Source organism: Coturnix japonica, chromosome 1 (genome assembly GCF_054131305.1).
Source record: "Coturnix japonica strain WE chromosome 1, WE-NBRP24, whole genome shotgun sequence".
In the NCBI taxonomy this organism is placed as follows: domain Eukaryota; kingdom Metazoa; phylum Chordata; class Aves; order Galliformes; family Phasianidae; genus Coturnix; species Coturnix japonica.
This window is the reverse complement of record NC_140663.1, coordinates 67,291,996-67,317,718: the sequence shown is the minus strand read 5'-3', so window position 1 is coordinate 67,317,718 and position 25,723 is coordinate 67,291,996. Positions and strand designations below refer to the sequence as shown.

At 39.2% G+C, this 25,723-nt stretch overlaps 1 protein-coding gene across 9 annotated transcripts in view; it reads right to left on the bottom strand.

Annotated features, from left to right (window-relative positions):
• DUSP16 (dual specificity phosphatase 16) overlaps positions 1-25,723 on the bottom strand; it is a 60,576-nt gene that overhangs the window by 17,853 nt on the left and 17,000 nt on the right. For 5 of the 9 annotated variants that reach the window (XM_015870850.3, XM_015870844.3, XM_015870908.3 and 2 more), the window contains 3 exons: positions 14,631-14,704; positions 7,926-8,524; positions 6,655-6,793 (listed from right to left, as the gene is read on the bottom strand). In XM_015870850.3, the coding sequence (XP_015726336.2) occupies positions 6,655-6,793; positions 7,926-8,156 (370 nt within the window). In that variant the 5' untranslated portion in view covers positions 8,157-8,524; positions 14,631-14,704. Of the gene's footprint in view, positions 1-6,654; positions 6,794-7,925; positions 8,525-14,626; positions 14,705-25,723 lie in introns of all 9 variants that reach the window. The other 4 variants (XM_015870857.3, XM_085543660.1, XM_085543657.1 and 1 more) reach the window with 2 other exon arrangements.

The window sequence follows — 25,723 nt, the reverse complement described above, 5'->3', positions numbered from 1 at the left end:
CATGTAATAACTAGCAAAGAATTCTGCCAAATGTGCCTGTTACAGTAACATTCATCTCCCCCATCCACACATATTATTTCCTTTGCATACATATAGAATATATCACAGATGATCTCTCATACATTCATCCTTTGCCTCAATCTACATGTTATTTCAATGATACAGAAAAATAAATCAGAAGATAACCCTAAAATCCTGCCTTCAAAATTACTGTTTCAGCCACCAGTCATGGCAGAGTTCCACTTTCCATTGATTGAACAGGTTTTCCAATCAAGCAACTAGGGGGACTGCAGAGCTGTTATATGGTGGATTCTTCATCTGGCTCTCATAGCTGGAGCTCCAAGACTCCTCTTGCGTCACTGGAACCCACGTGGTACTGCTGCTTTGTTCTGCTGGAAATTCAGTGCAGCTTGACCTGAAGTTACTTTTCAGAGGGAGACGCTAATTTGAAGCTGTCCACTCCACTGCAGCCTTGCTCATTTGCATAGGGCTTACAAGAACTTCCATTATTTTTCCAATTTAATTACTCCTTTTGTAAAGCCTTATTGAAGCTGACCAACAAGCTTAAAACATCTTTTGTTGGTGACAGCGGAAAGACAGACAACATGGCAGTGACTGTGAGGTTGGTATGAGTTAATCTTTGCGCCAAAAAGAGCCTACAAAATGTTCTATACAACGTGCCAGTAGGTCCAGCTGTCCCTGCAGCACAGACAGATCTCATCTCTTGCTTCTGTTGCAAAGATGAAAAGCACACGTCTGTTTTTACAGGTCACGGAGCTTGCAGAAAAAGCCTAATGACCATGTACACTGGTAACAGAGAAAATATTGACGTTACTCTTAAATGCCATCCAAATTAGGCACTTCTTTTTCATTCCCTTTTGGATTCCAACAGTTCAAATTACACCAAAGAGAGACACTGGATTTCTTCAATGAACTTCAATGAACTTCGAAGCAGACTAGAACCCACCTCCCTCCTGTTCTCACAAGATCCTGTCTGCCAGTTCATCAGCATTACCACTGTCAAGCTGTTATTTTGAAGTAGTAAAGTAGTGGGGAGTGGAAAAGGTTTAAAACCCAAATGATGAGTCAAAAACCAAAGATAACATGCACAACATAGGAGAGTTGCAAAAAAGAGATTTTAAAGCCTTCTTATTTGGCAGAAGATTCCACTACCTTATTTTAATCCAGAATCTACTTCTTCATTACAGGCAGTAATCATAAATTTTATACAGTGATATACTAATAAATAAATTAGTAATATCACAAAATTTGCAACTACCTCTTCAACATAATTTAGATCAACAAAGTAAGCCTTTCCAAACTTCTGCATACAACAAGGAATGCAATGGAGCATACTCAGTGTTCAGCTGCCTTGTCCCCGACTCCTACCCCCATAGCAATCTGGAAGTTGATTCTGTTCATACTGATCAGTGCCAGGAACAAAACATGTATAATGTTGCTGAAAACGATGCAGAAATCAAACACAAACAGAATTGTAGCAAAAACAGAAAGTGTACAAAACACAAATGTGTAAGAGCCTGTGATCTGATTAACATCAAAACTTAACACGTTCACAGTCGTGTTCCCACTGCACGTTAAAATATTTACCTAAAAGCCGCACTACAGATTTCCCCCCTGCCATAATGAGTAGAAGATGTAAACTCTCTGACTCAGTTTTAGGAATCTCCAGTGTTTCCACGCTGTTTAAACGAGCTGCAGAGCTCTGCAGACCATCTCAATTCCTGCATTCCAGCTCAGCTGGCAGGGCTGCTTGCCATTTTCCATTACACAAGCTGGGGCTGCAGAGCCCTACCAGCAGCACGGCAATCACAATGGACAGTACTCCTCCTCCACACCTCCCTTCCAGTTCCCTCTCATCAGTCGCATGCACTTTGTTCAGTAGACTCAAGTTTCACCCTCAGAAAACTTATTATTATTATAGCAGTGTTTAGAAAGTGGCTCTGTTGCACTAAGTGTTTTACAAGCACGGTAGTGAAGGGAGTTCTTTGCCCCAAGTGTTTTTGCCTTTGGTAAGAGAAGGTTAATAGGCAGGTTAAGCAAACAAGGCTGAGGGTACATGAACAGAGCCAGCCCCATCCTCCCACCCAGGTAGCATGTAGCAGCAGGAGAGTCACACTAGCAGCAAGCAAGGGGAACAGACTGGACACTCACAGTTGACCCTTCTGCCTTTAAAAGAAAAAATAAATCCCAGTCATGATTGCAGTCAATTAAGTTTCACAAACACCCAGAGGTATCCCAAACAAAAGCCAAGTTAACAAGTTATTCTTGGGTTTGAGAAATGTTATGAGAGTTTCATGCTAGTCAAACTTTGCTCTCTTACAAGATAGCAAAAGAATACACATATGAAAGTAATAAACCCTACGCCCATTTTTCAAGTGCTTAAAACAATCACAGCACTAAGCTAACACTCAAAGCTTCATTTTAAGTACACGAGGGTTGAGAGAATATTAGCAGAGGAGCAGCTGTAGCCAAGGGTACTAATTTTTCTATATTCATAGAGGGAATACTGCATCAGGTCTGCAAGATTTCTGCCTTTTTCATTAGACTTGCTTCTAATGGCATTAACAGAGTACAAGGAAACCTGACAGCCCTTCTTCCTCTGAAGGTCAGCAGGATATTTAACTGCTTGTGCTCTCTGTTATTATTCCAATGTGCAAATAACTTGAATATGTTAATGACCACTATATGGGAATGTGCTCTTCAAGGAATGTTCCAAAGACTTGCTCACAACCTGAGCCACAACCAAAGATTATTATAAACTCCAATTCCAAATGTTAGAAATGTACCTGATGCAGAAACTGCAACTATCTCATGCCATCTTTTAGTTCACACAAGGCACCCTCCTCCCTGGAATGTGGGGCTGCAGGAGGGAGAAAAGCTTTTCAGCTTTTCAACTCTGCTCGCTTCAAGAGATGGAAATGACTAACCCTGCATATAAAAAGAACATCACAGAATCACAGAATTATCAAGGTTGGAAAAGACCTAGAAGATCATCTAGTCCAACCATTACCATTCTTAAGATTTCCTTCTCCTCTGCCACAAGACAGTTTTCCTAGTGAGAAAGCAGGGAGAGAACACTGTGCTCTTTTCCACTAAGGTCTGTTTTAGGTAAGTAGAGAAAATACTATGGTACACATACCCTGGAGATACTGACATTAATGCATTAGGACTCCTTCACATCAACTTATGATTTCAAATATTTTTAAGAAAAATGCCAGCATAAACAGAACTGTAGAAGAGCTCTTTGATTTGTTTCCTTCTCTGCGTCCTGCATGCAAGTCTACCACTTTGTACACATACTGTTAGTGAGGGACAGACAGGTCACGGGGAAACAGTGATTTAGGGTTTCAACTAAAACACTGCTTACAACAGTCCCTGGCTAATCCCTTACTATCTTGTTTCCAGGACCTTTGCCCAGTCACACTGAACTCATTCTGTTTGTGTTTTCATACTCACGCATTTATGATTCCATTCATTGACCACTGTATGTCACCAGCATTCATTGCTGAATGCAAAATTAATAACTAATGCCTTTCTGCTTATCATAGCAGCTTTGTGCTCTGTAAAAACTTATCAGAGAGGTCTTATGAAAGCAAAATCCATCAAATCATTTAATTGCTCACAGATTTCAAAAGCAGAACTGTAGCAGAGATTAGCAGACAACTCACCTCTTGAATTTCTATTGCCATTCAACGCAACTCTTTTATGGGGTGATGACACCCACACCCAACGGAGGTTTTGGAATGGTGATGTACAGCTCCCTGACTCTGTGAGTCACATATGAGCCTTCACACTGCCCACCTAGAAAACCTGCTATTCTTTGCTACTGATTCGTACAACTACAAAAATAACTCACGTAGTAAGCACTAAAGTCTGCAGAAGTCCATGGACTCCTTTTCAAGACATCTCCCATTTGACTTGGGTGTGAGACCAAGACAGTATTTAGGCATACACAATCCTGATTACATCTGCACATCAGGTCTATACTATTTAATGAGGCATGAATCCAGAGAAATGCAGTCATATACATAAGTATACCACAGGTAGATCCAGAAGCTCACAAAGGGCTTTTAAGTCTATTTAACTCTCCTTTTCACACACACCTTATAATCTGGTGCCTTATTTATATAACATTTCTTTATGGGCTGTTCTTAGTGGCACTCAGCACTGGGGTACAGCAAATCTAAGTGGCAAATCAATGACAAAAAAAAAAAAAAGAAAAAAAAAAGAAAATATGTTTTTCATACTTTGCTGGCAAAATATACTGTTCTTGCAGCAGGAAACTCCTACATAGTTCAGTGAAACTCTTTCAGTGATACTAAATTACCTGTAATGGTTATCTCACCCCTCTTAGACATTTACCATTGTTCCACATCCACCTGAATGCATTAATCATTGCTTTAAGTTTTAGTTTAGAGTAAGCAGAGTGTTTTTGTGTTTGGCTGTCATAATATTTAATCTTAGGTTGGAAATACAGAAAGGTAAGAATTTCCGCTTCGTTGTTGGGTTGTTGTTTTTTTTTTTGTGAGGGTGGGAGGGGGGACGGTAAGAAGGTCAGAAGTCCTATTTAGAGTAAGTTTTTTTTACACACAAACATACATGCCCTTAAATATCTCCACTTCACTCTCATCAAAGGCATCTGTCATTAAGATATTTGTACCTGCACAAGTAGGAACAAATAAGGATAAGAGAAGGGAAGAGCAAATGTTTTAAGAATGCAGAACGTGAATGTTTTCCACTGGCAAAGTGGAATAGGATTTAAACAAGACTTTTGCTGTTTCCCACCTTAATAATGCTAATTCATCAAGGGAGTCAGTAATCCCTCTCAGCTGTTTCTGCAGAGCAAGCAGAAACATCACAAAAATACTATAACTAGGACCAGGACTCCATAAAACTAAATCCAGTTCTTAAATTTTGTTAAGATTGCCACATCTCCATGTTTAGGACTTATTTAACCCAGCAGAGTAGATGCAGTGATGCGAGTAGGTTAAGCCTTCAGTATGCACATTTCAATATTTTGTGTACAGTTGAAAAGTAAGAATCAAAACAAATCTTTAAATTCCTGAGAACGTTCCTCACCAGATTATTTTTATGAGGTTAGATCAGAAGCTTAAACTAATTGGTAGGGGGTCCCCTGAGGTCTTTACATCAGTTATTTCAATGGAAAACTACCTTCAGGGTTGAATGTAACTTCACACAAAACCTAAATAGATAATAACAATAATAAAAAAAACTTACTGCATGCCCAGTAACGGGGGGAGGAGGCAGGAAGGAATGGAGGAATTTCAGAAATTTATTAATTGCTGCTTATTCAACAACAAAAAATATTTTCCTACGACATAATATTTATTTATGGTCACTGTTTTAAATAAAACTAATCAAGTAGCTTAGGGAAAACTGGAGTACAAAGGTTTTTTTCTTTTTACATAGTACACTGACCCCTACTCTCATTATAAGCAATAAATGTTTATGAGCATTGGTCATCAGGTCACTGAAACAACACGTTTTATTTAGTTTTCTATCCACATATCAAGAAACTCCAAGCAGCACTGTACAACCTAGAATCTAGCACTTCCTCCTTCACCCCATACACCAAAAGGTCTCTTCTGTTTGTTTTAAGTAGCTAGTTTTTTAATTGATATCAAAGGAAAAGAAGGAAAAAAAAGACACCGAAAGCTACTTTATTACCCAAGGATTAAAGCCAGAACAAAAACACTGTTACAGAAGAAAAACTACTGTCACTTCACCCTGTTGTATTACGTTACTTTACTACAGAGTCATCTTAGCTGGTTTTATTTCCTTGAACAAGCATTCAGCTGTAATAAATCAGTAGTAAACACTGTCTTTACATTTTTCTTTTTTTCCTCTCCTCTATCATCAGCTCATCAGAGTTTCAGCGATCTGCTGTTTCTACACTTATAAACATCCCCTTCACCATCTCTTTAATCAGAAACGAAACTCAGATCTAATCCTTGTAAAGAAACATGTACTTGAGACAAATCGTCTCAACACATTTCAAATAAAAATAAGGAGACCTTTAACGTAATAGACCTCTTCCCTCCCTCTAATATCCAAACAAACCTCTACCAGCTGAATGTGGCTAAATTCACCTCTGCTAGCTAACAGATAACAGACACTATAATCTTGTACGTGCCTTTAGTTGCATTTTCAGTTTGAACAGATAATCACCATGAACTAGATATAAGGGAAAAAAGTTCCTATAGTATTATTTTGAGATGCACGACTGGTGCTTGCCCAGACTATGCACTGGGGAGCTGCAACACACTCCTTTTCTGGTATTATCCCTTTCTACAGAAGCCACTGTGTAAGGATGGAGACACTATGACCATCTTCTTCATTGGACCCAGCAGGGGATGACCAAACTAGTGTTTTATGACACTAATCTACAGAGGTACAGAAGAAGAAGAAAGGCAAGTTTTAGGATGATCTGCTCTGCTTTAGGGCGTAATCCTTATTGATTAGAGCTGATTTTTTTCCCACTACCCACATTTTTTTTATGTGGATAGTCTATAAGATTGCGTATATAACAATATATAACAATAAGATTCCTTATTTTTCTTTTTTATTTTTTCCCTCCTTATTCAAGAGCTTTTTTTCTCATGGTAATCATACCTGAAAGCAGATATACAGAGATGAAATTCTTCTCCAGTTTGCCCAGGAGCACAGTAAGAAAGCAGTCAGGTGATAGAGAGGTCACATCTTTAGAGCTTTGGTCATATACTACCACTTCCTGCTTGCAATCAATTTCAATCTGAAAAAATACGTAATTGAGGATAAGACAAGGAGGAAGAAGATGATTTTAAAAAGCACCACATTATCATCTTCATGGAGTCAGGCTAAGTCCTATATGTTTGCTATGCAGCATTTCAGATACATAGGTTTCATACATGGCTGGATGCACACCGATTTGTATTATTAGCAAGTTATTTTTTATTCCTGGTCAAGTGTACCTCCTTTGAGAGTTTTTGTATTGATTATTTGCTCTAAGTTGAAGCATACACTCCAAATGTCAACCATTAGATAACTTTATATCACCTGTAAATGCTTTACCTTCAGCTAGGTTTATTTTTTTCAAACAATAACAAATGAGTTTTTTTAAAAAAGAAGATCCAATCTCATTTTCTGCTTCAGTATTTTACATTTATAAATACAAAAGAGACCTTAAGCTGCCTATGGCCACAGACATTTCAGCTATCAATAGGAATTTGTGTATAAAACACACACTTTTAATACGTGAAAGCAAGAACACAGTACATATATCATTTCTGTCATCCAAAGTATTTGAAACAAGTACTAATAGATTAAAGACATTAAAAAAAAAACAAAAACAACACAACACCACTAGATAGTTATTATGTTTAAACAGCTTAGTTATTTTCTTTTCACTCATAACTCTATTTAAAAACCCATCAAACTATTCACATTGAAAGCACTTTAAACGGGAAGCAAGAGCCAGGATTGACAGAGCTACAGTTTCTTTCTGAACTGTATGACCTCCTGCTAGCAATCCCCACCACCACGGGCCCTTAAGAATCCTTCAAGGTTTAGAATGTGAATGTTTGTTGCATTCATTGCATACATTTAAGGGACTGTAATCTACATAATTTACAAGAACCCTGAAAATATTATTTCTCATTAATTTTCAGATTTCTACACATTAATTTGTCATTCAGAGGAGAGCGCTTCTATTAAGTATACCAAAGACAAACTTACTGTTAGCTGACAGTACGTCAAATCTAGCAGTCTTTGTAAAGCTCAACCTCCCCATTTTTTTCTTTATTTTTTATTTTTTTTTTTCAAACTAAAATGCCTAAGGTGAAATAAGTTGCTCTCTGGGCATGTTTTTAAACAAATAGAAAGAATAACAGGAAAATGCCCCCTACCTTGTGTTTTGCTGAATGCTGAATGAGCTCTGTAATCAAAACTTTGTCCTGCTGCAGCCTCCGCTTCATAAGCTTTGAGCAGTTGATATTGATGGCATCCAAGATGTGGGACGTATTGTATTCCACAAAGGGGCGGCTGTCAATCAGCAGCAATTTTTCAGTACCACTCTCCAGCAAAGCCACCAACTTCTCGGCGACAATGAGTTGAGTGCTGATCATCTCATCGGCCATGACAACAATGAGGCCTCTTTCACCACCTCCCTCTCTAATTTGCTGCGATGATGTAATGGCTGTGTACTCAAAGGCTTAGCCACAGCATTGTACTAGAAGTGTATGAGGTCATGCTGGTAGTGACTGGCAAAAGAAAAGTTAAACCCATTTTCAGAAAGAGCTCTTCAGCTGAATGTCTCCTCCTGCTTCCAGTTGATGTGCCTTTACAAAGGGCTCATTCCACAGAGCAACCCTTCACATCTGATTCATCAGGAGATGACTGGAGTAGCCATTGCACAATTCACACAAAAGATGCTTTCTGGCTGCCGCTGCATTACATCATTCTTTACCTTTGCTCCCAACCATCATCTTTACACTGGACTGAGTGCCTGCAAGAAGGGGAAGATAAAAAAAACAAGGCATAAACCAGATGAGGTTATGAAGCGTGCAGAACAAAATGTTCACCGTTGAGGCTAACTGCACAGCAATCTGTACCACATCATAAATACACTCCTGAAAAGTTCCCCTCTGCTGAATATTCCAAACATCTGAGAGTGAGAATTTGCAACTACAGTGTTTGAATCCATTCCAACAATCTTGCCTGCACAATTATATTATATTTCAGACAACAAACCCTGCCTTAATTGCAGACTTTTGTTGCCACTAGCTCTCCCTCTTCATCAGACTTGTTAGAATGTAATTAAGAGCCACTACCCTAAATCTGTTATTCCTTTCAATAGCAGAATGAATTAGATGCACTTCAGCATTTCGCCCTTTAAGTAAGAAGTTATTAAAAACTTACGATACATTTTTAAAATGTAATGCTTTGGAAAGCATTTTGCAAACCAGCAGTGCAAATCTGAAAACTGAGTACAGAGGAAAGGACAAGCTTACATCCACATTTCTCCTCTGAGAATATAGTTGAAGAAAAACCAGAAAAGTAAGACGCTGCATCAGGGCATGTGCATTTTACTTGAATTAATCTCCAAACTTGCAACAGAGGCCTTTTAAACACACTGCTGCAAGGTATGGTACTGAGGACTGTCTCTGGCTCTTATGGAGCCCATGGGATCATTACGTGAATTTTTCACACATTCTAATAATAACCAAAGCAAACTATAGTTTTGTGAAATTAGATCCTCACCACTCCAACCAAAATGGCATCAGCTGTACAGCGGTAAATAGACTACCTGAGACGTTCCATCATCTAATAGTAGTACTGACTTCTGCTGTACAATCTCCCAAGATATACTTAGATGGAAAAGGTCTCTGTAGGAATACACCCGAGGAACAGCCACCACAGTGGCTTACCTTCCAGTTCAGTGTGTTTTGTGCTGCAACTATAGAACCTATAGAAAGCAGGTGTCACCCAGCTTTCCTCTCAGTTCAGCAGCACTTGGTTTCTCAATGTAATGATGCACGTTTATGTACGGCCATCTATATAAAGCTACAAACTGCAGCTCCAAAGCACAAGCCCCTCACAAGCCCTGCCTCAGCTCCAGCAGAATAGGACAGCCAGGTGTGATGGCTTTTTCAGCTGAGGTGGTGGTACTCGCATGTTGGAGCCTTTACACCAAAGCACTAGCCTGGTAAGAACTCCTCACCTTATCAGCATGGCAGCTTGGTTTGGTATGAACAATCTGGGCTCAAGCCAGAGCCAGCTAAAGCCAAGAAACTACATTTACTCAAGTTTGTGTGTTTCACACCATAACATTCCCTCCTTAGGAAGTGATTTTAGGTCAGCAAAACTATGCAACACCTCTCGCACAAGAAAGCAGATGCTCCAGCAACTCATATGTCAACAGCAGCCCACGCTATCTAGCCTGAGACCCAAGCAGTCTTTCTACCTGTGCCTTCTGCTGGCTGTTACAAAGCAAAGAAACTCAACAAAGTCAAATCACAAAGATAAAAATCTGATTCACTGACACTCTTCTGACACATTTGCAAAGTGTAGCACATCAGGAAGAGACATTTTCCTGGATTCCTAATGCACATCCAAGTACATAATGAAGATTTTTTAAAAACAAATTTTATATATGCAGATTCTTACATTCTCACTGTAACAGGCTCAGCTGAAAGTTTCTGCACTTTATTTGTACTGTTGGCTTATCATTTCACTTGAAAATGATTTCCTTCATTTTAATTTTTACTAGGAGTCCCATTATGGCAACAGACAACTGTGTTTAGCAGGTACAAACTTGAGATCAGCAGATACTTTATTAATCAGAGATAATATATAAACCTACATGTATGAATTCCCAAATGAATTAAGTTTATAAAAAGTAAAATACTTCACCTTTCACAATGAACAAATTTTGAACAGGAAAATTACAACAAACTTAATTCCGTGTTTCAGCAAACACAGTTTTATGTACCCATATAAGAAAAACATGAGGTTTCACATACACAACCATGAGGTTCACAGAACGTGATAATCTAAATGCTATGACTACTACTATATAGCATCAATAATGATTTTAAGCTTGTTCGAACAAACAGGAGCACATAGCAAGGAAAAGTATATTGTTTTCACCTACAAAATATATTGGAAAATTTACTATCCAAAGCCTTAATTAAACCTATTAATACCCTCTATCTTTACAACTTGATTGGAAAGTGTGCTTCTCCTCAAAGAGCAGCCATTATTTACTAGCCTCAGGCTCTTTGTAAACAGGCTGAAAGGTATCAAAAGATTGCACTACTATGCAGGGGGGGGGGAAAAAAATGAAGCTTCATAGTTGAATTTTTATTTTAAGGAAAGAAAGAAAAAACATTCTGCATTTTTTTGTTTCTCTTAACATGTCCTGTCATGAGTTGTGAATCTCTTTCTCTCTTACTCTTTTTTTTACCCTGGGGGAGATGTTTATTGCATCAGAAGCTGCCAGATACTAAACCCACTGAAATTAATGAAAACTTTTCCACTGGCTATAGTGGGAATTGGCTGTAGCTCTTCTGCGAGCTAGACAGTTTGTTCATGAACTAGACAGTTTGTTTTGATGGGTAAAATGCTGACTTAAAGTGACAAAAGGAAAATAAAGTAGCTGAGGCTCTAGAAACCACAGAATATCAAAATGGAGGCTATTAGAAACAAGTAATCTGTAATTTGCGACTTTCAGCTTGGTATATTCTTTATCTCCTAAGCACTTTTTGCTTGCTGTCACACCCTTCCCTCTCAGATGATAATTTCAGTTTGTTTCAGAAATCCCTAAAACGAACTCAAGTCCAGATGGAGGCCAGTGATGAGTGGTGCCCCAGGGGTGTGCCCTGGGATGGGTGCTCTTCAACATCTATATCACAGACAGTGACAGTGCACCCTCATCTGCACCCTCAGATTTGCTGATGACACTAAGGTGAATGGTGCAATTGATACAACAGAAAGAAGGGAAGCTATCCAGAGGGACATGGACAGGCTGAGAAGTGGGCCCATGTGAACCTAAGGGGGTTCAACAAGGCCAAGGGCAAGGTACAGCACTTGAGTTAGGGCAATCCCATGTTAAGTATACACACTGGTAGAAGAACTCATTAAGAGCAGCCCTGCCAAGAAGGACTTGTGTATAAGACTTGCATCATCCATCAGAATACAAGCCAATAGTGTACAATCTGAGCTTGAAAGGAAAACTGCATACTGGGTTGCATCAGAAGACGGGTGGCCAGAAGGGCAAGGGAGGTGACTGTGCACCCCTGCTCTGCCCTCATAAGGCCCCACCTGCATTACTGCATCCAAGCCTGGGGCTCCCAGAGCTAGAATTATGTAGAGCTGCTGGAGTATGTCCAGAATAGGGTGACAAAGATTATCAGAGGACCTGAGCACCTCTCCTACAAAGAAAAGTTGAGGGAGCTGGCCTTGTTCAACCTGGAGAAGGTTCCACCTAGATCTCACTGTGTCCCTCCAGTACTTAAAGGGAGCTTATAAACAGGAGGGAGACCAACTTTTTACAATAGTAATATGACAAGGGGCAATGGCTTTAAAGTAAAACAGGAGAGGTTTAGGATAGATGTTAGGAAGAGATTTTCCTCAGCAGGGTGATGAGACCCTGGAACAGAATATCCAGAGAAGCTGTGGATGCCCCATCTCTGGAGCTGTTCAAGGCCAGGTTGGATAAGGCCTTGGGCAACCTGATCTAGTGGATGGCAATCCTGCCCATGGCAGGAAGGTTAGAACTAGATGATCGTTAAGGTCCCCTCTGACCTACACCATTCTATCACTTTATCATAATATGGTTACTAGGAAAAAAACCACCTTTCTTAATGAAAGTGGACTATCAGTTAAAAGTCCTCTCGAATAACACTATTACTTTAACATTTAGCGATGTATTAACACAGTGGAAAGCTTCTCTGCCCATGGCTTGAAAGCAATAAACTTAACAGTAATGGCATCTCAAATTACTGTGGCTGATAACAATGTTGTTCCTCTCCTGCCCAACAGAGCTGATCCTGTCAAAACAGTATTTCAGTTATAGGTTTTTGCTCTTTCCATTTCTGGGACTATCAGACTTTTGGACTCCTCCTTTGGACCTATCTAAACAAGAGAAACTGGCGGTCTCCTGTTTTAGGTAAACACTAGAGATCTCCTCCCTTTCCTGGCAAGTACTTTTATCATCCAGCTGTTAAGAGGTGTTGAAATATCTGTTTCATTTCAATCACTGTTTGTAAAAAGGTCAAATTCAATTTCTCAACTGTTTTCTTTCTGCGTTCTACTTGTGATTTAGATTGCAATGGTATGTATTGTCACCATGGTTTCATTGGATTATGCAATATAGTGCCCTGGCCATAATGTGGCTGATCTTCAAACTAGAAAACCAGCTTGGTCACAGGATGTCCTACACTGAAATCAGCTTTGAGAAAAAGTGAAACATAGCCCAGCTATGAGAATACTGAATGAAGTCACCCATATACACATCAGTGATACTGCGTGGCTTCTTCCTCATTCAGATGGACTGAGGTATACGGCACTGTTTCTTACCTCTTCTAAAGAAGAAAATGAAACCTTTAGCTCACTCTAAAGCAAGAGACAGCTCCATGCTTGCTCAATATCTTTACAAATATCTCTACAATATTCTTTCCTATAATCAGATTAATTTTTGTATTTCTTGAAACAGACATCAACACAAAAAAAAATCAAAAGCTGAACCAGGACACGGAGATATGAGTTTCTAAACTGCAGTATACATGCCATTGTGCGCACATCAGCTGTTCCCTAAGGAATACCGAATTTCAGTTTTACTGAGCAGAGAGGTGCCAGTGGTTCAATAGCTGGTACCCCTACAAGCAACACCATTCACTGCATACAATACTGAGCAAATAGGTCCACAAAACCTCTCGCATCAGAGAGGAATTCTCAGTCTAGGGGTCACAGGAGTTAATTCCCACTCACAAGACATTTTTCTCCCAACATCTCAGCAATGCCTCAGCACTCCCTTACCAGTCTCAGAAAGATGGAAATAAAAGAAAAGATGCTTGTCACTTAAGCTTCTAGAGGCTGAGTGAACATCAAGGACAGGGAAAGATCATGCTTGAAACAGAAAGTGTTTATGGAGCATAATGGAAATAAGATTGCTAGTAGAAGTAAGGGATGGAAGTACTTCCCATGAATTCACCAAACATGCTCATACATTCCAAAGGCCAACAACTGAGACATCCAGAGATGGAGACAGAAAGGAAATCAGTTTCCCAAGAGTAAGGCACATAAATACACCTCCAGTTTAGATTTTTAAGTTCTTTGGTTCTACGTCTATTGCTTCATGACATTTTCAGAGACAGCACGCTCAGAGAACTAGCTGAAGCAAGATAAATAGAATTTCCATGTAGAAAACAGTGAGCTATTGCTTTTATACAAGTGATAGAAATAAGTTAATCTGTTCTTCTGAAATGAATATGAAAGGAAAAAAAAGACAGAACACCACCACATGTTGGTGACCTACTCAACATATTCCACAAATACATGCAATGCTTTGGCACAGATTATTCATATGTCATCACCAACTCAAAACAATGAGCCAGATTATCATCATCTGCACTTACCAAAGAAGCCAACCAGTTTGACATTCATTGTGGAATAATAAACATTTATCTCATGTTATAGCAAGGAAGCCTGACTGACAGAATATGAGAATCATGAGAAGTGTCAGAACATGCTGTCGATACGTTACATCATTCTGTTCAACAGCTCAAACACTGTATGCAGGGACTCTTCTCCACCCATACAAGCACAAAGCTCTAGTACAATATACTTTTTCCACTGCAGATTGACATCATGTAGTTGTGTGACATCTAGAAGAAAAGCTTAGCTAATTCACTTCAAAGAAATGCTATAATGTGTAACATTTTATTTTTCCTGTCATCCAGGACACTAGACAACCAGGAAAACTTTCAATGGATTTTATAAGATTATTCTCTCATATGGCATCTTAGTCAGCTCAACCAAAAATTCTGGAATGCTTTCACTGCAGTCTGTAATTCATTACTGTCTCATGTCAAAAGTAACTACTCACCTACCCTTGAGTCAAGTTCTGAATGGGCTGAAGAGGACAAAGAGTGGTCTGCATACAAAGGCCGGCTGAAGGAAACACCTAAAAGAGGAAGAAAAAGATCCTTATTACAAGTCCAAAAATGGAAATCATACTTTGTGTGGTCATTTGCTGTAGAAATCCCCTCAACTCAAAAATCTAGGTGAGATCTCTAAACTGCTAGCACTAACGTAAAAGGGAAAGCAAGCGTCTCTACAAGCATTAAAAAGTGAAGACTCTTAAAAGTAGTTAAAAACAACACAAAAAAAAAAAAAAAAAACACACAAAAAAAACCAGAAAGACAATTCACAGTAGCCTTAGAAAAAAAAGTGACATCTCCGCTAGATAACTGATTTGTAACTAGCCTTCATAAGTGATGAATTTGCATGAATTCAAGCAAATTCACAAAATCTCGCTCAGTATGCAACAGTGGAGATTGCTGTCAGTCCAATTCTAGCTGTATTTTGAATGAGCAAAGTCTAATAAAACAAAACATCTCCATTAGTTAACACCACCTCCCCATACACTAATAAGCCAGCACTGGAATATGGTAACAATGATGTCACCAATTGTTTCATGTTGTGATAGCCAGACAAACTCCATGAAAAGCACTTGTTGTTCCTACAGGAACAAACTGAATTACAACCTTCACACGAGGAAGTAAAAATAAACACATTAGTGCCAATTCCAAACTGTTTCCTGGCCAGCTAAGCAAGACTCAAATAATTACTACCAAGAGATGACAACCTTGTTTAATCACTGCAATATGAACCACGCTAACAAACTATTGCCAAGCACTGACATATTATGAAACCCAGGAGTGGTTTTCAAGCACATAGCAAATGATATCACAACTGTGCAGAGCCACTGCTGCACAGGGCAAAGCGTGTTATAAAAGCTGGTGAACAGATTCTAAACCAGTGTCACCTTGCAGGGAAAGAAGCTACAAGAAGCACCTTGCTTCTTCAGGTACCTGCTCTAAAAACCTTGCCGAGGCAAACAGCAGAACACTGAGCCAGGGCCCTCTAGGCAGGTGACTGAATCTTGCTGCCCAACCTCTGGCTGGATGAGATACACACCATGAGAGGGACCTACATGCTAACTACCACCTCTAGCAATAATAGAATACTTTTCCCCTCTTTATTGAACAGAAAAAAATCAGGAATTTAAAGCAGCCCCCAAATCCCTCATTTCACCACACGGAAGAATTAATTATGAAGAGCAGATGAAAAAGAAGTATGCACTTCATTTCAATGTATTTTACTGGAATGAGGTGTCATACTTTTAGAACACTACCCACTCATGATTGAAGACTGAGCTGCTGCAAGTTCAGCCATAAGCATTAAGTATATTTGGAAATTCCCTGGCAGTGCTGTTAAAGGAACAGACATTTCCTGTAATTTTCGGAAACATTTTATATCTCCCCTCCTCCTTCTTAGCCTTGGTGGTAAGGGGGGAGGGAAAGAGAGGCTGCTGTATTACAATTGAATGAAATATGAATGAACCACCCAAGTTTAAAGGGAAAACTTCAATTATTTGTGTTTAAGAGAGAGTTTAAAAAGAAGTCTTTCATCGTTTAGAGGTGAGGATTTTTTTTCTGCTGACTTTAGGAAAAGAAATCTACATCCTTTAACTTAGGGTGAATTACCTGCCTTTTGACTTAATTCTGACAAGCATGGTCCTCCAGGCCTTATTTAAATACCTTTCTTTCTTTTCCAGAATTAGAAGTGTAAGGCTTTTTTTTCCCCTTTCTTGCTCAGGGCCTTCCCTAAGCTGCAGCTGAACGAACCCAACCAGTTTAGTCATAAGGAGTGTTCTTCCCACAGCTAGAGCGGCGGCTCTCCAAAAAACAGCCAACAGCCAAGACTGAGCAGTCAAGCACCGCAGCATCCTTCTAAGGACCTCAGTACCTCTCCTTCCCTGAAGCATCTAGCATAAAACCTGTTAGTCTGTTCAGCAAGTGCTAGCAAGGTTTAAAACTCAGCTGCTTTATTCTGTATAGTCTGAACAGGTCCAACTGAAAGCTATGTGAGCGATAGTTTACAGATTGTACTCAAGCTGGGAAGACAGTCACCTATTCTTACAAATCACACCATGAGCTCTACCTGGCTCCTGCGCACAGGATCCATCATTTAGCTGTAGCAGCTGGCAATTTCCACACCTGCTGGTCTCTGACAGCAGCTGAATTTTAGCAGGCAATTCAAATACACAAACTCAACCCCTTAAAGAGTTAAACTGCTTTTTGAACGTTCACTATTTCCTTATTCTTTGTTTACAGCAGCCACTCCCATAACAACAAGGTTTCCATCTCCTACACCACCTGCATGCCCTGAATCACTGACAGCATCCCCTGCATCTACACAAACTAACATAAGCAGTGATGCTGTACTTTACACTAAGAAGAATATTTGAATGAGTGCCCTGAAGAGTAGTGCTAAATAAACATCAAGCCTAGCAGTTCTAGAAGTTCTTGCTATTTCCTTAAAAAGCTTTCTGTAAGGGAAAATAAGATAGGACCTCTGAGCCTTCACATAATGGTTAGCCTTAAAGTTTAATGCTTTTTATCTAGCAGAGGTTTTAAAGGGGAGATGCTCCAACAGAGGCGATTAACTAAGGTAGACCTGTAAACAAAGGAACCAAAAATAAAAATCCCAATTCTGATCTGCAAAGTGGTCACTCTACAACAAAGAGTGAAGATAGATCTGAAGCCTCCATACAAGCACCAGGACAGATTACAGGCAGACGATAATGATTGCATTTTATTAGGGAAACAAATCAGAATAGCTCCTGGGCAAGGCAGGGGCAAGTTTCTTACAACAGACTTTTTAATGACGCTTCCTTAAAACCAAATGACTAAAGCTCACAGTGAGTCAACCTCCTGTAAAGACAAGAGCCATGTAAACTGCTTTTATGGTAAGCTATGGGTTAAAACGCAATGGCCTTTCACCCATTTGAGGAAATGACACCAGTTCTCCCGGAAGGCAACATGCGCATTCAACCCCTTCACATCGGGGCATGAGAAAGTTTGGAAGGAATTTTTTTATTTATTTATTTTTTTAACTGTCAACATTAATACTTTGTTTCTTCCTGCTTGTGCCTGAGAATGCCTGCATGTCCTGTCAGCAGGGTAGAGAAGCATCTACCAGTTTACAAAGCTTACCTAATCAGTGTTAAAACTATCCTCAAATTCACACCAAAAATCACCGCAAGCTCAACTTAACATTTTACACAATGCTTGCTATATAGGGATAAAAAACACAGAAAAGAACCCTTTGAGATGTACCACAGCAGCCACATGCTTGTGGCTCCCAATGGGAAGCCGCTGGAAAGGATGCTGGGCCCCACAAAACATCTAAACGAATGTGAGCCGAGCCCCATGCAGTAAAGAAGATCAGCTTAACCAGGTTTCTCCCTGAGAGCATAGGATGACAGCGCACAGCCAGCATGGCAGAACAGTTTCCAGCCATGAGTACTTGGCAGCAATGAGGCCTTCTCAGTGCCCACAGGCTGTGTGGATCAGGAAAGGGTGAAGCCAGACAAGGAGTAACACAGAACTGCAGGGGAGGCGCAGAAAACAAACTAGACATGGATGGGAACCAAGCTGATTGCCACAGTGTAATTCTGATAGCAACACTGGCAACATAACATGGGATGAAGCAGCCCTGTTCAAAAGCAAAAGCGTAACTGATGGCAGTTCGCTGGGTCATCTCGCACATCATGTGTACTGGTAGTTCCTTCCCAAGGGATCCTAAGCATTTCTGTGAATTTGAGTCATGCTGTAACAGGGCCTGCAGCAGTGCCAAGGCCACAATTCTTGCACAGTAACTGCATGACTGAAAAAAAAAAGGAAGCCATACTGATCTTTACAGTGGAAGGAGAAAGCAAAAGGTGACTTACATTGCTGAGCTGCACCTCTTTTACCTTTATAAATACTACACCTTTTAAGAAGAAGGAAAAAAGTGGTACCACCATCAAACACATTAATCCCCTTTATGAGCTTCTGACAAAATGTGAATTAAAAATCAGAATTAAGAGGGACTAGGATTTTAAAATTGAAAATTGCAAATGCTTTCAATACTAAACAAGGCAAAGAAACTGTTGCTATCATCTGATTTAGGTCTTCATCAAGAAACGTTCTGCAGCAGCCTTGCTTGGCCTCCTACAGGATTCTGAACAGCAGAGAAAAACAAAAATGATTCAATGAAGTTGTATTTGTATTATACTGTTTGAAATGTGCTTACGTGCAAGTACAGTTCCATACAAACATATAAACAACATTTTATATTTACCCAGAATGTCTAGAGGTGCTTTGTTTTATAAAGTCCTTCAAGTAGTAAACTGAAAAGAACTGACTTTTGTCAAAGGAATCCCAAGCTAAGAGGGTTCAATGTACTCCTGCAGTAAAAGTGATGTATCTAACACTTAGAAGGAAAGATACCACCTTCAAAATGCACAATCCTTTTATTGGGTATTCAGCAATGGAAGAAGCACCAGTTACTTTTCAGTGATCATGTATATATCAATAAGTAATATCAATCACTTTTTTAACACCTTACTGACCATAAATACATTCCTGTTGATACTTACAGCAAGTGCTCTGACAATTTTCAGACACAGTTGCACTAAGAAACTCACACATGAGCAGCCTATATGACTGAATTAAGTTTTGGTATGCAATCCTAAACTTGTACCTCCAGGAAGCTGATCCTAAAGGACAGAGGTATATGATGGGTGGTCCCTAATCACTTCCTTTATTTGAAGGCTGAGGTCAGGGTGGAAAAAGAGCCAAGGAAGGAAGCTGGAGAACCCCTCAAACACAAACACCTTCCTGAACAACTCCTTTGACACTTTAGAGGGCTAACTTGTAGTTTAAATTAAGTAGCGAGAGACTGAGCTAGAAATAAACAACTTGCACAAGCAACACACTGTGTTATTAAATTTTAGACGTGACTTACAAATTAGGTCAGTCTAATTTGTGGCTGATACTTTGTTCTTTCACTACTATGAACTCACAATGATGTCAGTCTCATGTTCAAACGTGCCACATTTAGCAGTGTACAGGCTTCCTGAGAGACTTTCAGCCTTCCTTTGTGCTAAAGGCTTCTGCCAGATTCTTAGCTCATACTTCACTGACTCAGGCATGCCACTCAAGTTTCAAGTGAATAATACTGACTTTCCATTAAACACTGCAGTTTTGCTTTCTGCGGGAGGTTGGTTTTATTTTTGCTTTTTCTTTAAAACAAAACAAATGAACAAAAAACTTTAACAAGGTTTAAGAAAGTGTAGCCACATCCAGTTAATCCTTCTAGACTCCACCTTTATTAGACAACATCCAAACCAGAACCGAACATTAAGAAATCTGCGAAACTGCTGCTTTAAACTAATTCAAGCCATCTTTCCCCATTCTTACTTGATCTAAAGAAACCCTAAAGGTTATTGTACTCAAGTTCAATTAACTTTTGAGGATGCACCCCACTGAATCGGGAGTTACTACAGAAATGCTTCCTATGCAGTCATTCCCTTCCAAAAAAGAGCACACAAGTACAGAAACTGACCTGCCTACACAACTTAAGGTGTTGAGAGTACGATGTATTCTCAGTATTATTTCTGACAGAAAGCTTGCCACAGGGTTTTTAAGAACGTTACCAAAGATGACAGCTTAAGAGGCATAAAGATACTTTAAGTTTGTAAAACTACAAAACTTAAAACAAGCCTATCACTCAGCTACAAGCTTTTGCAAGCATTTTTAACAAAGCCCAAGCCAAGCAGCTGTCTGAACTAGCATCAATACTTACTTTACTTGAATGACTAAATTAAGCTGGAAGAGATAAAGTTTTAAAAGTAGCTGTCCGTCCCACTCTTGCCCCATGCACAGAGGAAAGCCCCAGCAGGCAACGCTGCCAAGCAAGCACACATCATGGGTGGACAGACTTGCAGACACTGTAGAAGACTTCTCACCTTCCAGGAGGAGACCCACCCTAAGGTTCACCCTATCACTCCCTCTACTCTCTCAGACAGTCTCCTTCAACATTTTGTGTAGCTGCCCTCATAAAGGGGACACAGAAAATCCTCAAGAGGAACTAGGTGAAGGCCATCATTAATGACACCAGACTGAATTAACAAATCAATTAAAACCATCTGAAAAATGGCTATCTGCTCACTGTCAGCTCATTGTAATTCTCACAGTTTAGCTCCTGTTTATAGCCATCACTGACCATGTATATATAACATTACATATATCCTTACTACAGTAAATCTGCTTCCTTCCCACTGCTACAGCTAAAGAAACACTCCCTTGCTACGTTTATAGCCAAAGCAGAAGTAAAAGGCTTCACTCCTCTTGGGGCTACACTGCAACAGATGCAGTATTATCCTGGATTCACATATTCCTCTTCATGATGTTGCGTTTCCCATCTAGTACAGAGATTTAAAAACAAAAGAAAACCAAGTAAATAGACCATTACATCAGCATGTTCAAACCTATACTACACAGGCTTTTATGGAATAACACTATCACATGAATTTCTTCAACATGTTTAGGAAAACATCCTATTCTGTGTTAGGAAAACGTGTGTTATCTCACAGACATTTCCAGCACATTAAACTTCAGCTATTCTATGAAAGAAAATGCCCGGACTTGGATCGCAAGAGTTGCATCCAATCAATTCCCACTATCACTGTTACATCTGCAGCTGCCCAAGGGCACAGGAGAGACTGGTCTCACATGGAGAGGGAACATCTTTTACATGACTAGTTAATATAAAGAAAGAAGAGGAAGGAAATAACATCTAGAAAGCACAGGCCCTTTCTTTCACACACAGATATGAAACAGAACCAAACTGTAACACAGGAACAGAAGCCAAGACTGCCAAAACGTCTCCACATCCAGCTTGTCCCTCTTCCCAAACAGGAAAACAACAAGTTCAAAGTACATTGTGGAGGTATGTCATAAACTACCCAAAGAATCATATTCCTCATGGAAACAGTCTGGTTGAAGTCACAACATTGAAGATATGCAATAGAAGACAAAACACCAAAACAAAGAAATCATGCGTTCATCACAGAATTACTAGATTTGTAGTATGTATTTGCCACATCTCGATTCCTACTAATTCTTTGTTATTTGGAAAGTTACCTGCCCCTCTACTGTACAAGGGATAACAATGTTACTACAATCTTCCTTAACAAACCTTTCTCTGAGTTACCAAAGTCTATTACCCACAAGAAATTGACCTGTGTTTACCTTTATATTCACAACTTTTGTTTTAAGGTCCTTGTAGGGTTTACCATCCTAAAGTACTGCTCATCTTCCTCAAAATGACCAGCTTAAACCAAACAAAAAAAATCCCTCTCCATAAAAACCGCAAAAACAACTCATAGCTTCTGTTTGTTAAAAGTTGCCATTCTGAAAAACAAACCAAATAATCACTCTTCCTCCCAACACACAGAAGAGGTCATATAAAAAATGACAGTTTTTTATATGTTTTTCAACATTGTTTTAGGGTTGCCAAGAAGATTTGAGCATTGCCAGCTACAAATAAAATGTATTGCACTATAGTAAAAATTAAGAACTAGAGGTCTCATTCCACAGTGCAAAAAGAAGGCAATAGCTTTACTCTTTTAACACAACACCAATTTTTTTATCCTCCAGTTCTATGACTTAATGTAAAGATATCAGTGACAAAGATTACAGGCAAGATTAAATACAATTACTTTTATATGGATATGACAGCAATATGTACAGTTTATGTGTTGTCCATTTTTTCTTTGTTGTTTTTTTTTTTTCCCCCATTCTATTTTGATTGTGAATAAATGTTGGCAAGAAACCACACCACCTACAATGATGTAGTTTTTCCTATCAATGAATGCCAGAAGTATTTTTCATATGCAGACATAAGTGAGAAATCTCTTCCAGAAAAATATTAATCCCTGACAGGATTATAGCATGGGTCAAAATGTGCAGCTATGGAGCATAATCACTCTCCCCAGGAAAAGAGGGGAAATAGCAGCACTCTTGCCACCTCTTTATGCTTCTTCCTCTGCAGCCACAATCCATGTCTCAGAGCAAGGTATACAATTATGAAACTAAATCACCCAAAGCCTGGAAGGTGGGAAAACTCAAGCACAAATCCAAGAATTTTTAAAGAATATATGAATCTTATATAATCTTAGACTGCTATGGAACAGGCAAAAGAAAGAAAAAACGTGACACAGATCTAAAAGAAAATGCAGTGCTTACTTTTCCTGTACTTAATATACAGTTCACCCATGTCTAAAACACTGTTCCTAATCATTTTCTCACCATCCTCTTAAAGCATGGCTTTGCCCAGGTTCAGCTTTTTGGCACTTTGCTGAAAGCATAACTACAAAAGACCTTACTGAAAAGAACATATAAGTTTGGAAAATAGAACACCTGCCACCAGAGGTTTATGCCTTTTGGGATGCCTATGGCCATACACTTGAATTTTAGTCAAACAGCAAGAAGATGCAGATATCTTTTATTACCTTTTTTTTTTTTTTAAATACATTTGGCAGCTAATTGTTCCACATGCACTGAGCATACTTTAGTGTGGGGACATTCAATCTGTCACACAGCTCATCCTTACCTAAATCCAAGACTCACAAGCTAGTTCTGAACCAAACCAACAACTTAGTGCTGTTCAAGCTACCCTTGATAGAAAGGAGGGTTTGTCTTTGTATACAGCACAGCTACAGACTTTCCTAGCCCCAGTTAGCCACTTCTGCATTCCACACTCAGGGAACATAGACTAGGATGAGAATCTTAAGCTGCACTGCCACATCCAGAATGATTTGTTTTGCAATTGCTGCCATGTGTAATCTCAGTACCAGATCAGAGAAAGCAGATGATCTCCTAAGCTTGTATTATTGTTTCTTCTAAAACATGCAGAACAGGAATAAAAAACAGAGAATAATCTTACCATCAGTACACAACAGTTGCTGCAGATGGCAGGGGTACACATTTTCAAAGTGAAAAAGTTCAACTTTATCTCTGCTCTGTTTCAAATCATAACAGCATTTCAAATGAAACATTATGGCAAATCTGATATAGGAATTTGAGAATTTTGAGAACAGATTTCAAGATTACTCAAAAAATATTTTTTTTTTTCAATACATCTGCAACACAATTTTCAGTTTACAAATACATTACCTGCACGTTTTCAAAGTGAATGCATCAAGCTGCAATCAGATATTCAACTCAAAGAAAAACACAATCATTTCTCTTTCCTAGGCTTTCATAAGACCTATCTTACCAGAGAAATATATCCCTCGCTTCACAACCACAAGTCAAGTCTTGACTTCTTCATAATACGTACACTTGGGAACAACTATTTTCAAGCATGAAGCAGAGTAACAGGAAAATTTCAAAAACCTCTGATAACACCTTGAGAACTCAACAGTGCTACTGAACCACACATTGATGCATTAGTTTCACAAGGTCAAATATGCTACTAGTTTTATGGTTTTTTGCGCTCTTCTTTTTAATGTTGTAATAAAAATATTTTTAAAAGAGGCTTTGTTGATTATATAAATTAACTATAGTATATGTTTTATATGCAGCACAAGACAATTTCTCTTCACTTACTGTGGCCCATGCAAGCCAAAAGGTCAGACAACGACAGGCAAGGTGATCTGCACAGGACTTCACCAACCCCTGTGTTTTTATAATTCTGTAAAAAGGAGACTTGACTACATAGACAATCACTGCTCTGTTGGTACAAATAGCCTGAGTCTGCTGCCTGCTTCTGATGATCCAAAACCCTGTAGCATGGCTCAAAGAGCACTCTGACCCTCAGTAGTTTGTGTGTTTAAGATAAAATCTCAGGTTAAGTACTCTGTCTAGCAAGAGTCCACAGAGTAGAGTGCTCTGGAACGAGAAAGCTCTAGCATGAAGACCGCTTGTGTGATCTTCATGTACAGCTTCCTTGCTCCTACACCACATTCCATAGGTTATATAGCCATGCTCCTAGAGGCAGCACTCACTCAAACAGAGCTAATTATTTAACCAAGATCCCATCTGCTTTGCAGTACCATTTAAGAAGATCTTACGCAAGAAGGTAAGAGCTTGGCTATGATTCCTTGGCACAAATATCCATTTACCAGTGCCAGTTCATCACTGTTTGTACTACAGAAGTTTACAGCTAATAGACAATGCCAAATCCAAAGAATTTTGTCATTAAAAGAAAAACATTGAAGTTCACAGTAGGAAGTGCTCTCCATGCTTCGTTAATGCTGTCAAACTATACTATACAGACAATTACAATTATCGAAAGTATTCTTAGGAAGCTTCGTGAGAGCTTCGGAGCTGTGTTTTCCCTGCTTCAAGTCAATTGGAACTAGGAAAAGAACAGGAGATAAGAGATCTATCCTGGAACTGCCACTTCCCTTTCTGCCGACAGAAAGGACACCACCACTACTATCAGCACTTGAGCTTGTAATCACAGGAAAGCACAAGCTAGTTAAAGGTGTTTGAAGCATTATTCCAAAAGGAGTGAACAGGCAAAGCTTGTGAGATCCCAGAAGAAAATCTGAAAAAAAACCACACTTGTGCCATCCCCATTCAAAGATAGAGAGGCATGCAAAATATACTCTTATTCCCTGCATTTTGTACTTCCCGCTGTAGGTAATACCCATGACACTTCAAGTAGTGCCTCTGGACTAACCACCATCACAGTCCACGTAAGACTCTTAGTACATTTCTGTTTTGAAGGTAATATTAATTTATAATTTATCTTATTTTTTAAAAAGGATGCAGAATATAAGATCAACAGGCTAGCTAAAAATCTCACTATATGTACCTTCTACATGTTTTTAACCTGCAATCAAATATTCATAGTGTCTGCCACAGGCTGCTTCCTATCAAGCAAGGCTACAGGCCAATTACCACCACATTCTCTCCCACCCTTTCTTCTGTTCAGGCATTAAAACACATTCAGATTTATTTATCCATGAGAAAGCTTCTCTTAAAAGCAAGTTCCATGTTTGAATTCAACAATGAGATTATCATATTAGATCTTTATAATTTCCGGCAGAAAAACTTGCAAAATCCAGCTGCAGGCTGCT